The sequence below is a fragment of the Gossypium hirsutum genome, chromosome A04 (assembly GCF_007990345.1).
Source record: "Gossypium hirsutum isolate 1008001.06 chromosome A04, Gossypium_hirsutum_v2.1, whole genome shotgun sequence".
In the NCBI taxonomy this organism is placed as follows: Eukaryota; Viridiplantae; Streptophyta; class Magnoliopsida; order Malvales; family Malvaceae; genus Gossypium; species Gossypium hirsutum.
The window spans coordinates 4,901,943-4,917,462 of NC_053427.1; the positions used below are offsets into that span (position 1 = coordinate 4,901,943).

Here is a 15,520-nt window from a genome sequence, read left to right on the forward strand (position 1 = left end):
ATCACTTAAAACAAAGCAATTACTGTCCACTACTTTAACATTAGGGTCTAATTGCCTTTTTTATCCTTGCACATTCACTAGTTAAGCTATTTTTACTAACAAAATCTATAATGATTAAGTTTTACGATTTAGTCATTATACCTTAATTAGTTATCCAAACACTAAAATTTTCGAACTAAACTTCAATTCACCTATACAATAGCTCTGTAAATATTTAATAATAATACTTACGAGCTCGGTTTAGGAAAACAAGGTCCCAATACCTTATTGTCCAAAACTACTGACTTATGGTACAAACCACTTGTACATTGACTAACTTATCAATTAATAAAATCTGGCAAATCACAATTCACTAAATCACTAAATTTGACTCGTAAATATTATTTAATAATATTTAAGGACCCACTCATCAGAATTGTGGTCTTGAAATCACTATTTTCGACACCATTAAAAAACGGGTTGTTATAAGTAATATGTGAAAATAATAAGATAATATGACATTACACATATGATAACATGTTTAGTGCATCAGATTTTGGAAATAACTAAATTTTACTTAATGAATTTAACAATTATTCTTTGGTGAGGACTGGAATTTTAAAATTTGTAAAGTATAAGGACTAAAAATGATTAAATAAAAATACAACAATTAAATCCACAACTTTCGAAAAGTATAAAGACTAATAGCATAGTTTAACTATATTAAATTTCAACAATTGGTTCTCAAGTTTGGTAAAAGTTCCATGGAGGCTCTTGTATTAGGAGTCAGGTTACATTTTGCCCTCTCTACTAAAAAAATGAACAAATCAGTCATTGTATGCTAGATCATAGAGTAGACTGATCCATTTCTTAAAAACTCCAACCATTTACTGTTGAAAATAGTCTATATACGTTAACATGAGGTACACCTAGCACGCCATGTGTATCTATTTGATTATTCCGTCAATCACGCCAGTTTTTAATACTAGAAATTAATGAATTTTTTAACACAAAGGATCAATCTACTCTTTGATCTAATGTATAAAGACTGATTTTCTCAAGTAAAGGGCAAAATGTAATCAACTCCTAATAAGAGCCTCTATAATACTTTTACCCTCAAGTTTTTGAGCTTGTTAAAGTTTGACAACTAAATTTCAAATGTCAAATTATGCTACGGTAAATCTTCTCTTTTCTTTTCTATTTAAAATTTTTAATCTAATTCCTGACGCATTGTTTTCAGAATTAAATTGGATCAGTTGGGGGTATTGGTCTGAAATAAGAGGTCGGATCGATTAACTTGCGAATCGTTTAAAATAATCGGTTGAACTGACCTCCTCTATCTTTTAAATATTTTTAATAATTTATTCAAACGAATTAAACAAACTTGTTAGATCGAAAATTAATAGTATAAAAAACCTCATTTGACATCAATGAATTTTTTATGAACTTAATAAGTATACTTACTAGTAAGTAAAATTTAATAAAAGAAATACTAATGCTATTAATGATTGAAGTAAAAATTTTAAATTAAAAATAAAAAAAGTAAATTTTACTTTTAATTTTCTAATTATATAAATTACATCTCAATTTTCTCCGAAATACTAATTTCAAGTATAAAACTCGAACAGAATCTTCTTACCTTGAGATCAGCTCCACCATATTACACCCCTTTTCTTCTTGGAACCGGGTTACGTGAACCGGGTTATTGTCTCCCCCAAATTCTGTCTCATTTTCTTCTCCCCTTTCTTCTTTGAAATTACGCGCCGGTTTTTTTTTCCCTCACTTTCTCAGCTTCATACAGAACTGGAAAATTTTTACACTTCACTTATTTTGGAAGCTAATCTCGTACTCCCCCCCTCTTTTTAAATATATTTTCTCCTTTTTATTTGATTTACTTGCTGTTGAAAACTAAGTTCTTTCTCTGTTTGTTTTTTGTTTCAGGTTTTGAATTTTAGAGCTTAATCTATTACTATGGCCGACTCAAGAAGGTAACTTTCTCTTCTTTTTTTTTTTGGGTGGGGGCTTGGATATTCTGTATTGAAGGAAAAAAAACTTGCAGTGAGGATAGTAGCAACACACTTCGAATACTAGTAGCGACGGATTGTCATTTAGGTTATATGGAGAAAGATGAAATACGACGACATGATTCATTTCAATCATTTGATGAAATATGTTCAATTGCAGAGGAAAAACGGGTATATTTGCTAAAACATGGAATTTCTTCCCTAATTTCTTTTAGTGCTGGTATGCACTGATTATGATTTGGTATTAGGTGGACTTTTTACTTCTTGGAGGAGATCTTTTCCATGAAAATAAGCCTTCGAGGTCAACTTTGGTTAAGGCCATTGAGATTCTTCGTCGGCATTGCCTTAATGATCAACCTGTGCAATTTCAAGTTGTTAGTGACCAGACTGTGAATTTTCAGAATGCGTAATGGTTCTCTCTTTTTCAGTGTCGTATTGTATCTTACCTTTGTCTTGTACTTTGCCATAAGTCATAAGGCTCATATTTTTGTCTAGCTAGTGATGTGATAATATTTAATCAATGATTCTATGCCCAAATGTTTTTCTTTTTTTTGGTAAATTTGTTTAGTCTAATTAAAGTAACTTCATTTACTTGCTTTGTAGATGTATATGCACCCGATATGCAAATATGCTCTTTCCCTTGGTTGCTTGATTGCTGGTTCACAGATTTTATCACGTTCATTTGTAAAATGCATTGCTCTCTTTACAGATTTGGGCATGTGAACTATGAGGATCCTCACTTCAATGTTGGCTTGCCCGTGTTTAGCATTCATGGAAACCATGATGACCCCGCTGGAGTGGTAAGGAATTCATTGAAACATGCCTTTCCCCCTTTGTATCTTTCATTCTATAGATAAATCTTGCTTGTTCAACCTTTTCTCTAATTTTGGTGTTCCACCCTATGTCTCGTAAATTTTCATGTTTCTCTAATCCCATATCAATCTACATATGGGATACAATAATCATAGAAAAAACTTTCCAACTGTTTTCTCCCTTTTTGATTTGTTAGGTAATCTTGTTTTCGTAGAGTGAATAAGTCTGCTGTTCTTAAAATTATTTGTGCGTTCTGTTCCTAAATGTTTATTGGTGACAGGACAACCTTTCTGCAGTTGATATTCTTTCTGCATGTAACCTTGTCAACGATTTCGGGAAAATGGTTCTTGGTGGTTCAGGCGTTGGTCAGATTACACTCTACCCTATTCTTATCAGGAAGGTCTGCTTGTCATTTTGTTAATATGAGCTAGAAAGGTAATTGTCTTTCATTGGAAAAGTTATGTTTCTTTTTGAATTGCAGGGCTCAACTGCTCTAGCTCTTTATGGTCTTGGGAATATTAGAGATGAACGGCTCAACAGAATGTTTCAGATACTCTACAAGTTAAAGTTGATCATTTTTACAGCTCATTAGTTTCTGAGTTCCTGGATATTCAGTTAAAATTCCTGTTTATTTGGTTTATTGTATTTGGTTTCTCAGACCCCCCATGCCGTGCAATGGATGCGACCTGAACCTCAAGAAGGGTGTGAAGTGTCTGATTGGTTCAACATTCTGGTGCTTCATCAGAACAGGTTCTGTGTGTGTGGTTGTTGCTAGTCCATGTCTGTGTGTATCATGTTTACATGTGTTCTGTGTTTTGATTGAGTTATTTCATGCATGTCCAAAATTAGAAGTGGAGAAAGATGTTATGATGTAAATTCACATTTGGACGTATTAAATCTTTTTATAACGTGGCTTGCAGAGTGAAGATGAATGCTAAAAATGCGATAAATGAGCGCTTCTTACCACGCTTCCTTGATTTCATAGTGTGGGGACATGAACATGAATGTCTTATTGACCCTCAGGTGCTGGAGGTGTAAAATATTTTCGTCTTAGCCTCTATACCTTTGAGGATGCAAAAAAATTGAAGGTTGATTTTAATTTCATAGGAAGTACCAGGGATGGGATTTCACATTACTCAACCAGGTTCCTCCGTTGCAACGTCACTGATTGATGGAGAATCAAAACCAAAACATGTGCTCCTTTTAGAAATTAAGGTTGCATGTCTATGAAAGATTGGATTTTTCATTTAATCAATCAGCATCTGTTTCTTCATTATATATTTTCTCTCCATAATTTGCTGCTTTTTTTGTAGGGAAATCAATATCGTCCAAACAAAATACCTTTGACATCAGTGAGGCCTTTCGAATATACTGAGGTAAAGCAATTCTGTTTTTAATTATTTTTAAAAGTATTTTCAAAAGGCAAGAAGTTGAGAATAATTCTTTTATCTTACTCATGTTCATGATTTAGGTTGTGCTGAAGGACGAACCTGACATTGATCCCAATGATCAAAACTCAATTCTTGAACATTTGGACAAAGTGGCAAGTCTCTTTCTTGCATGAGATGACAGTTTTGGACTTTCTGAGTTCCTGTATTATCCAGTAGAGAAGTCTAACAAATTAAGTTTTTTAGTTATTTATGGTAGGGACAAAATCCTTTGCCAACTTTTTAGTAATAACTTAACTTTTGATTTAGGTGAGCGGTCTGATAGAGAAATCTAATAGGAAAGCTGTTAATGGATCAGAGCGGAAGCTCCCATTAGTCCGAGTTAAGGTAATTTCAGACTCTGTTTTGTGAACGATACTACTATGATAGCTTTTGTGTACAACTGAATTTTTTTATTGTTGGATGTGTGGGTTGGTATATGGTGACAGATATAAAGGATCTCACTTGAAAATTTCGATGTTGTCAAATGAGTCATATGTCTAAAATCTTTTACCATATTCAGAAATCTTTCGTCATGGTATCTTTGTTGCTAGCACTTCATCATTTGGAAAATGCTTACACATCCCCTTTTTATTCTTTTTTGTTTCTTAGATCATCCATCCTGTATTATTTGCAATATTTTTATTATTATTCTACTTTACCCTATGCTTGTCTTGATTCTGTAAGGCATTGATTTCCAAAAAGAATGTACCTTAGCATTCAGAGATAACCTTTTCAATATTACTCTGTGATATTTAGGTGGATTACTCTGGATTCACGACAATAAATCCTCAAAGATTCGGGCAGAAGTATGTTGGGAAGGTATCTTGAGGCTATTGCTTGTACCATATGATGAATAAGTTCTAATTTTTCTTTCATTTACACACTAAATTATTAGAATTCAATATTTGCAGGTTGCAAATCCCCAAGATATTCTCATATTCTCCAAGTCTTCTAAAAGGAGTCAGAAAGAAGGTAAACAAGCTTATGCCTGCTGAACTTAATCTTGTAAACCCCTAATTCTTAAGAAAAATAGATAGCCAGTGAAATGTTCTGTTACAAGGCTCAAGGGGCAAAAGTGACAAGCATATACTGAAACTGCTGTTGGCTTGGGAGCTTGATTTCACTTTTGAACACTATCAGATGGTACTACTTATTAGAGAAATCTGCCATAAGATGTTTCCAAAACAGCATCGGGATTGTCAAAGCTCTCCTGATGCCTTAATCTTATCTGCTTGATGTTAGCTCATAGAAGCATGGTATAGCTTGAGTTTAACTTAAAAGGTTTTTTTAATGGTTGTAGCCAAAATTGATGATTCTGAAAGCCTTCGTCCAGAAGAACTAAATCAACAGAATATAGAAGCATTAGTTGCTGAAAACAATCTGGTAAATCAAACTTAGCATTCCCTGTTTCCTTAGCCTCTTTCTTAATTTTTATATATATCACTTAATACTTATTTCATTTAGTCCTGGAGGGTACTGAGCATAATCATCTCGAAATATTGTTCCTATGGAAACTGTTTTTTTATTGAAAACTAATTATTCTATTTTCGATGCTTGCTCAATTGTACATGATTAAGCATGAATTGAGCACTTCTGCATATGAAAGTTGTATTAGATTCCAGTTTTCTTTGAATTAGTGCGCTTAGTGGGACTTGCATAGCAGGAAACAAATATTTATTCTGAAGTTTATTCACCTTTAGCCTGGCCCTTCTTATCATATCTATCTTGCAGAAAATGGAGATTCTTTCAGTCAATGACTTGGATGTTGCGCTGCACAATTTTGTTAATAAGGATGACAAAATGGCTTTCTATAACTGTCTGCATTATAATCTTGAAGAAACTCGTGTAAGTATTTACAGGCTACCCAATATGCTGTTAACATAATGCAAATCATAATGTCTGAATGGGGAGGGGAAGACCAAAGAAGAAATGGCAGAAAGTATTAAAAGGAAATAACTTCTACTGGTTTAACTCATGGTTCTAAATAGAGCTCAATGGCTTTATTTGATCCATACAGCCTTCCTTGATCTCGAAAAAGGCTTGTTTTGGTCCTTTTTTGATTTTATGTCCACTGGATCTTTCAATTATAAATTCCTTTTGGGTGGTATATTGCAACATAAGCTTATGATTTTCTGCTTGTATTAGTTTGACAGTGGTTAGTTCTTTTCTTCATTGGTAGTGATTTTTTACTCTTTTGATTCGACAGAAAAAATTGGAAAGGATTCAGATGTTTCAAAGTTCGAAGAGGAAGACTTAATTCTTAAAGTTGGAGAGTGCTTGGAGGCAAGAACTTCAAGTTGATATAAACATTACTACAAACTTTTACTGTTAAATGCAATATCCTCAAAATTGTTCCTTAGTCAATTGTTCTTTTTTGCTTGTGCCTCCAATTTCCATAGTCAATTGTTCTTTTTTGCTTCTGCCTCCAATAGATGGAAATGGTAGGCTATACTTCAATTCATCTGTTAATTTTACAGGAACGTGTCAAGGAAAGGTCATCACACCCTACAGATACCCCTCAGTTCACATCCAGTATGCAGTCGATTGAGGTATCTTATTTTATATTTGTTCTGGGCTAATCAACCATGATAACATGTATGTTGCTTCGGGATGCTTATATAAAATTCTCTGCAACTAAACTTCTCTTTCTTCAATATTATAGAACATCCGGAGCAAAAATGTTAACAGGAATAGGAAGTGCAGCCTCCTTTAGTGATGATGAAGACACAGCGCAAATATTAAGCTCCGCCAATAGAGGCCGGAAAGGTTCTTCAGCAGCTTCTCGATCATCACGTGATGCTTCTGAACTTGGTAAAAGTTCCACTAGAGGAAGGGGTAGAGGTAGGGGCAGAGGCTCTAGTGGCTTAAAGCAGACAACTCTTGATGCTACTTTGGGGTTTCGCCATTCTTAAAGGTGACACTTCGATCTAACCTGTGGACTAGTAATTTGACTTAGGTCTATAGAAAAAAAGTACCAGTACAATGCAATATCAATCCCAATACCTTCTTTTGGGATTGTCAACTCTAGTTTAATGCTAAATGTTTCTTGCTTTGCACTAATGGTGATTCTAATTTTGCTACTACTTGAAAATGAAACTAATGAGCTCACAACTAGAAATATTAATTGTTGTTAGTAGTATGCCCTATCTCTTTCTTTATTGCACTAGAGATTTCATTATTAATTTCTTTACAAGTTTGGATATTTGCATCACTGGCTAAGTTTCATGGCTAATTTGCCTAAAGCAGATCTACCTCGGTTAAGGTTCAAAGTATTGCTGATGATGAGGAGAACGTTGACTCTGCTTCAAGTGAAGAACATGAAATTAATGAGGTTGAAAGCAGTTCGGTATGAAATCCCTTCTCAATTAATTTCTTACCGGCATCCATGTTTCATTTCCTATTGCTCCTCTTTGACTGTACACGGTAGTCGGAAATTAAAGAATGATCGCCTTTTAAACATGGATTATCCCTCAAAAAAGTCTTCTTTGTTTTTATATCTGAATCTATGTTATCTGGACTAGGATGTGAGTGTTAGTTATTGGTATGGGTTCAACACAGTATGTTCATTTTTTTGAATCTTTTCCATGTATTTGGAGGGGTATCTTCCCAAACGCATGTCTGAGTAATTGTCGGTAATGTATGTTAGACACGGGTAGTTATAGAAAAATGAAGAGTCGGAGCAACATGGATTTGAATTGTGGTGTCCATATTGACATAAGACCCCCATATAAAATAATGTAAACATGGACTGATAAATGTTTCTTATCTTTCTTATCTTTTGAAGGAAAACGAAAATGATGAAATTACTAAAGGTAGAGGACGCAAAAGAGCTGCACCAAGGGGAAGAGGTAGAGGCACTACATCTAAGCGGGGAAAGAAATCTGATAACTCTTCAGTTCATAGTGTGTTCATGAACAAGCTTGATGATGATGACGACGACGACGATGCTGAAGAGATTGCTCGGAGATTTAATAAACCTCAACCTCGGGTTTGTGATCTTCTCTTTGTTTTTGCTGTGCATCCTTTTTTTACTCAGGTTTCAGTGCATGTTTTACTGTAGTCGCTTCTAAATTACAAATTGTGTTCCGATTCTACTCATAGCTTCACTGTGTTGTTAATCTCGGCAAGTTTCTATTCAGTATTCTTTTCCCTTCATGCATCAGGATTCCATGACTGAAATTTAAACCTTCTCTCTTGTTTCATAGGTAACAAAAAGTTATGGTGCTTTGAGAAGGTAAGTGTTGTCACGATTTAGTGTCCCCCATCAGCATCTTGGCATCAACCTATATATGATTCTGAGGAAGAGCAACTCCATGTGGCAGCAGACCTTGGTCGAGAATGTACTGATCTGATTTGTACATTTCGTTTCCGATGCAAGAAATTTACTGTCAACTTAGTAAGAGTTGTTTACTGTTTTGCATATAATCAAAGCTGGTAAAGACGTTTCTAGTGCGATTTGTTAAATTTTACTGTAATTCTCTAGAAATGTATGATTTTGTTAGAATAGCGGATCCACTTGTAATTTATTAATTACATTTTATGAATGTCAACCGCGTAAATTGGTAGTGGTAAAGTGAAAATGAGGATGGGAAGGGAAGCATGAATTGTTCGGAGAGGTGAGTAGCGAGCAAAATGAAAAGAATGGGAAGTGGATTTATACTCTCACAAGGAGTATTGATATAAATTGAAGTATTAATTTTCTATATGCGTTAACTAATTGTGGGGATAGCTCAGATGGGAGAGCGTGAGATTAAAGATCTGACGGTCACGTGTTCGATCCACGTTCACCGCATATTTTACTTCTCTTCTTGTTAAATCTAGACCGTCTAAAACCTTAATGGGATACACGAATTTCATATGCAGACATTTGGGTTATTTAAGTTTTGGTCCCTAAATTAATATTCGTTTTTCATGTTAGTATCTAATTTTTTAATTTTTTCCTAATTTAATATTTGAACTGTTATTTTGTTATATTAATCCAAAAAGTTAACAGGTTGAAAAAAAAAATCGCACATTCAGCCAATAAAAATATGCCACCTGATTGTTTTTTAATGACATGACACCTATAATAAATTCAAAATTCAAATATATATATAAATTATAAAAAATATACACGTACATAATTCCTTGAAAAGCATTTATATAATTATAAATATATAAATGCATAAAAATTCTGAGAGTTTGTTTTTATAATATATAAATTATATATAAAAATTTTGAAAAATAAAATTTGAAAACTTAAATTGAAATATAAATTTGATTTGTCTTATTTAAAAAAATAAAATTTTAAATTTAAATTTAAATTGTTTTTGAAAAACAAAATAGCTTGAAAAACTTAAATTCAAAAGATAGAAAATATGGAGAAACAAATTTTTGATATATGTATTGAGTGTTTGAAGTGTGTACTTTATTACAAAACTAGGAGCCTATTACAAAGAGCTCGTGCCTCTTTATAATATTTTTTTGGGAAATTCAATCCCTTACATTATTACAAAGATTGCATAATAGTTAATTTTCATATTATTATTATAATTTACAAATATTGTATTCTCTAATTACAATATTTTACACGGAATCTCACTGTTCATTTTTGTCTATTCTTAGCAGGGAACCTTATTGTTCATTCTTGGTTGCTTTTGGCAAGGAATTACTCTCATTCACTTCTGTCTTTGCTCTGTAAGGAATCTCACTATTCATTCTTGGTTGCTTTTGGTAGGGAATCACTCTTGTTCATTTCTATTTTTGTTCTGCAGGGAATCTCATTATTCATTTTTGGTTGCTTTTGACAAGGAATCACTCTTGTTCATTTCTGTCTTTGCTTTGTAGGAAATCTCCCCTATTTATATTTTGTTTTGCATGGGCGTATTGTATGTGCCAATTGCCATTTAGCAAATAAACCCATACATATTGAGGTTCCACAAGCGGTATTTCCTCATACTGTATTTGAAGCGGTTGTTAAAATTCCTTATGATATGCAACTGAAACAAGTTCTTGCTAATGGTAAGAAAGGGGCTCTGAATGTGGGTGTTGTTCTTATTTTACCAAAGGGGTTCAAGTTAGTTGACTGAAGTATTTCGCCCGAGATGAAAGAAGAAATAGACAATCTTTCTTTTCATTCATCTCTCGCCTTTGCATAATTATCATAATTCTTCCTTGATTCCAGTGATAGTTACTCATCTCTCTATAAATTTATCAAAATTATAAATATATAATTTACATATTATAAAAACATGATATAAAATATAAAAAGTTGAAATAAAACGAAATTAAAATTTATAAAAAAATAAAGAAGATTCCAACAGTATATAAATTCTGAAAAATTATAAAAAATTTAAAAATATATAAATTCTAAAAAATTAAAAATTTAAAAAATGTAAAAATTTAAAAATAATTGAAATTTTAGAAAACTTCAAAAAAGAATAGGCAGTGAATTGTAGAATCACATAATAAACATATCTAAAACTAATGGTTCAGGTTCACTTATGTACTCAATATCTTATATATTAATTATGTCCCCCAAATCAAGTGCGGGGATAGCTCAGTTGGGAGAGCGTCAGACTGAAGATCTGAAGGTCGCGTGTTCGATCCACGCTCACCGCATTTTAGTTTTCTTTCTTTGAAAGATTTAAGATTAAAATAGTAATAATATTTTCTTCCTAAAGATATGTAAGAGCGGGGATAGATCAGTTGGGAGAGCGTCAGACTGAAGATCTGAAGGTCACGTGTTCGATCCACGTTCACCGCAAGTTTGTTAGTTTTCTTTTTGATAAATCTAGACCGTCCAAATGGCTTTCCCTTTTTCTTATTCTATTTTTCTGGGAATCTCGTTTAAAACTCGACCATCCAAACCATTAAATGTTTTAATAACTTAAAACCTAGACTGTTCAGATAGCAAAACCAATAAGAAACAGCACGAATTTTATATGCAGACATTTGGGTTATTTAATTCATTTTTCCATTTTAGTATTTATTTTTTTAATTTAGTCCTAATTTAATATTTGAACTATTGTTTTATTATATTAATCCAAAAAATTAATAGGTTGAAAGAGTAAATTACACATTTAGCCAATAAAAATATGCCACGTTATTGTTTCTCTACACATGTCTAATGACATAACACCTATAATAAACTCAAAATTAAAATATATATAAATTAGAAAAAAATAGACATTATACATATTCCTTGAAAAACATATATATTATAAACATATAAATTCAAAAAAAAGTTTCTGAGAGTTTGTTTTTATAATATATATATAATATAACATAAAAAATTATAAAAAGATGATATAAAATATTATAAAGTTGAAATAATAAAACGAAATTAAAATTTCTAAAAAAAAATTCTAATAATATGTATATGGCTTCTTATAAAATTGACCCAAAAGTTCTTTATTAATTATGAAAATGACTCGCTTTTCAAAACTATGTACGTAAATGACTCGTTTTGAATAGTGAACTTCGATGTCATCATTGCCATTAGCAGTACCACGCTTCATAACAAACCAATTATTGGTTGGTTTTAAAAGGAATAATTTTTTTCGATGCCGCCGTTTATAGGCGAATCTAGGGGCTGACAAGAGTCTCGACCCCTTAAAATAAAAAATTACTATTTAGACCCTTTAAAATTTTTTAAAATTTTAAATTAGTAAAGGTAAAATTATACTTTGGCCCCCTAAAATTATAAAAATTCGATTTAATCCTTTAAAAATTATAAAGATATAGACCATAAAAAAATTAAAATTTTATTCGACCCCTACTAAAAAATTGTTCTGGCTTCATCGTTGTCGCCGTTGTCATTGACGGCACCTGACTAAAGTGCGATTATATACCTGATGAAACAATTATCTTTTTAGATTGGATGAAAAAAAGGTAGCACATCACTGATGACTGTACCTAATTAAATGCTTTTAAACTTTTCTTTTAACTTTTAATCTATTTACATTTTAGTTTTATTCCCTTTTGAAATTAAATTTAAATATTTTTAAAAAAAAATATGAAAAAAATAAAAATAAATCTTTTTTTATATTTTTTATTTTTTTTAAAAATAAACTTAAAATCTATATAAATTTTTATTTAAATTACTCAAATATATTACTCAATTTTTAAAAAAATTATCTAAATATATCTCTCAAATAAATCCCTAAAAATTGAAATTTTAAAAAACTCAAAAAAAATCCTGATAACGATTTATATGAAAAATCTAGAAAAGTTTAACATGGGGCAATAACGTTGGACGGCCGGTGAACGGTGAATCGACAACTGGTCAATAGTCCATTTCATTGCATTAAAACCAAACACGTGGCGTTTTTATTTCAATTAGATGAACGTCTCTACTGTTCTTTTTTTTGTCTTTAACTTTATTTTTGTTTTTAGGTGTACTTATATATATATATATAAATTTAAATTTAAATAAACAACGAGAATTAAGTTAGATGATAAATATTTTTTTATCTTAATCAATGATCGATAATTTAATTTTTATTCTAAATATGAAATAATTTTAAAATTCATAATTAATATTTACTCATTTAATATATTTATAAAATTATTGAACTGGTTTTGATAGATACATTCGAAAAATAAGTTAAGGGGAATATATAAATCCACAAGGATATGAGTAGGAGATACTTAAAAATCCTTTGTAGCCTTCTCATTGGCTGATAATTTGAAGCCTTAAATCCCCATCACAATTCCCTTACCCCCTCTTTGCCATTCATTTCCTTTGATTATTCTTTTCTTCACCACATATAAAATCTTCACTTCCATTTTCATACATTTTGCAACTCAAAATCAATCCCCATTGACAAACAATGGCTTCCATGCTTAGCTCTGGAACTGTTCTTAGGCCAACCCCATTTCTTGGCCAAACCAAAAATGCTAACCCTCTTAGAGATGTTGTCTCTTTGGGCACTCCCAAATATGCAATGGTTAGTTCTTTAGGTTTCCCTTTCTTTTACAATTTTCTTCTTGGGTGAGTAGTTTTAACCTATGTTTCTCGATTTAGGTGTGGTTTTCTAAATTTTTTCATATATTTGGACGTTTTCTTTTCATATTCATGTGTTATTTATGAAAAGTAAAGAGTCGAGCTTGTTTATTGGTTTTTGTTTGCTCTGATTTTGGGGGTGTGATATGTGTAGGGAAATGAACTATGGTATGGACCAGACAGAGTGAAGTACTTGGGACCATTTTCAGCTCAGACTCCATCTTACTTGACTGGAGAATTCCCTGGTGACTATGGTTGGGACACTGCTGGTTTGTCAGCCGATCCTGAGGCATTTGCCAGGAATAGGGCTCTTGAGGTAACCCTCCCGCATAATATAAATATTACATTATATATAAGGTTAAAAATATCATTTGATTTTAAAAGTATTTTTTCCAAGCCCAAAATTTAGAGATTATAGTTTTGACTAAACTATATTAGTAGTTCAATTATGATTTTTTATCACCTAATTATGAAAAATTACAAAACAATCACTCAATCCATTCATTTTTACGTTAGCCAAACTAGTGAGTAAAAAAAAATAAAATTGATTAGTGAAGTGACTATTTTGTAACTTTTCATCTTCCTTAAAAGCTATACCTCATGCTTTGATAAATATTCACTTCTTTGTTACCAAAACAAAACATTCAGGTCATCCATGGAAGATGGGCAATGCTGGGAGCACTAGGCTGCATCACACCAGAAGTACTTGAGAAATGGCTTAGGGTTGATTTCAAGGAACCAGTATGGTTCAAGGCAGGAGCTCAAATTTTCTCAGAAGGTGGCTTGGATTACTTAGGCAACCCTAACCTAGTCCATGCTCAAAGCATCCTTGCCGTTCTCGGATTCCAAGTCCTCCTAATGGGACTCGTCGAAGGATTCCGCATCAATGGCCTCCCTGGTGTTGGTGAAGGCAATGATCTTTACCCTGGTGGACAATACTTTGACCCTCTTGGTCTTGCTGATGACCCTGTTACATTTGCTGAACTTAAGGTTAAAGAAATCAAGAATGGTAGGCTAGCCATGTTTTCAATGTTTGGTTTCTTTGTTCAAGCCATTGTTACTGGTAAAGGTCCCTTGGAGAACCTATTGGACCACCTTGATAACCCTGTTGCAAACAATGCTTGGGTCTATGCTACTAAGTTTGTGCCTGGGTCTTAAATGAAAATAGCCAAAAGGTCAAAACTTGTATAATTTGCTTTATGTGGATTAGAAATTGAGATATGTGTATTTATGTGATTGTAGATTTTGAACAACTTTGACAAATCAAATTATGTATCATTAAGAATTGAATTTAACTCATTGATAAATAAGTATTGGTGTTAGACACTAAATAAATACAAAGATATGACACATCAACAATCTTCTAAATACAACTAAAATATATATTTTTTAAATCTAAACATATTATTTTTGGACAGATAATTAAATTTGAAATCCGAATAACTTAACTCGGATGGTATGTATGCGGCAAACGCTTGTCAAAAAGCGTTTGTAACTAATCGGATAGGCGATTTTGATCCTTGAAAGGTCAATGAAAAAAAGATAAACATACATTTCGGTATCTGAGTTTGATTTCAAGATTTAAATTAATATTTAAATTTTTTTTGTATAATTTAGGTAATTGAAATTTAAAATTAGTTTTAAATTGATTTCAAGGTTCAATTTGATATATAAATTTTATATTGGTTTAATTAGGCATGTGAACTTGGCTTCTATATTCAAATTTGTACTTAACTTTTTGGTCTGAATTAGAACTTCTAGTAAATGACTTATTTGAACAAATTTAGACCATGAAGCCAACTTCAGGTGCTAATTTGAAGCAAAAAGTCAAGTTTAGGAAACTAATTGGACCAAAAAAAAGATTTAGACACCAAATTGAACATTTTGACCAAATTTAGATATCTAATTGGATAAAAAAATACTTAGTTACCAATTTGAACCTTGAAACCAAGTACCAAAATTTATATTTACCCATAAAAATAGACATACTAAGGTTGTACACATACCTGAATCTGTCTCATCCCAATCCAAGTTAGCTCTGAGAACAATTTTTACCTAATAACAACAATGCCGAATCCTAATCATAATAAAATGCCAAAACGATTCTCTTTGATATATAATATGTATTTTTACTGTTTTCTGAATTTAAAAAATGGAACATGTAGAGCTAAGAAATTGCATTCATGTCATGATTACATTATATTTTCATATTAACCTTGACACAAAATATATATATTTTGACATATTCATGTATTAATATAGAGTCTGACACTCGTATCGACTGGTTG

At 32.0% G+C, this 15,520-nt stretch overlaps 1 protein-coding gene, 2 non-coding genes and 1 pseudogene across 3 annotated transcripts; all 4 read left to right on the plus strand.

Annotated features, from left to right (window-relative positions):
- Positions 1–1,634: 1,634 nt before the first annotated feature.
- Positions 1,635–8,790, plus strand: LOC107948621 (double-strand break repair protein MRE11-like; annotated as a pseudogene).
- A 1,983-nt stretch (positions 8,791–10,773) lies between these two features.
- On the plus strand, positions 10,774–10,846 carry TRNAF-GAA (transfer RNA phenylalanine (anticodon GAA)). Its single transcript has one exon. It is a non-coding gene; the product is annotated as a tRNA-Phe (tRNA).
- Positions 10,847–10,918: 72 nt separating this feature from the next.
- On the plus strand, positions 10,919–10,991 carry TRNAF-GAA (transfer RNA phenylalanine (anticodon GAA)). Its single transcript has one exon. It is a non-coding gene; the product is annotated as a tRNA-Phe (tRNA).
- Positions 10,992–12,813: 1,822 nt separating this feature from the next.
- LOC107948620 (chlorophyll a-b binding protein 13, chloroplastic) lies at positions 12,814–14,468 on the plus strand. The gene is made up of 3 exons (XM_016883239.2): positions 12,814–13,176; positions 13,387–13,548; positions 13,881–14,468. The coding sequence occupies exons 1-3, from the start codon at positions 13,060–13,062 to the stop codon at positions 14,388–14,390; spliced, it is 789 nt and encodes a 262-aa protein (XP_016738728.1). The 5' UTR covers positions 12,814–13,059; the 3' UTR covers positions 14,391–14,468.
- Positions 14,469–15,520: the final 1,052 nt, after the last annotated feature.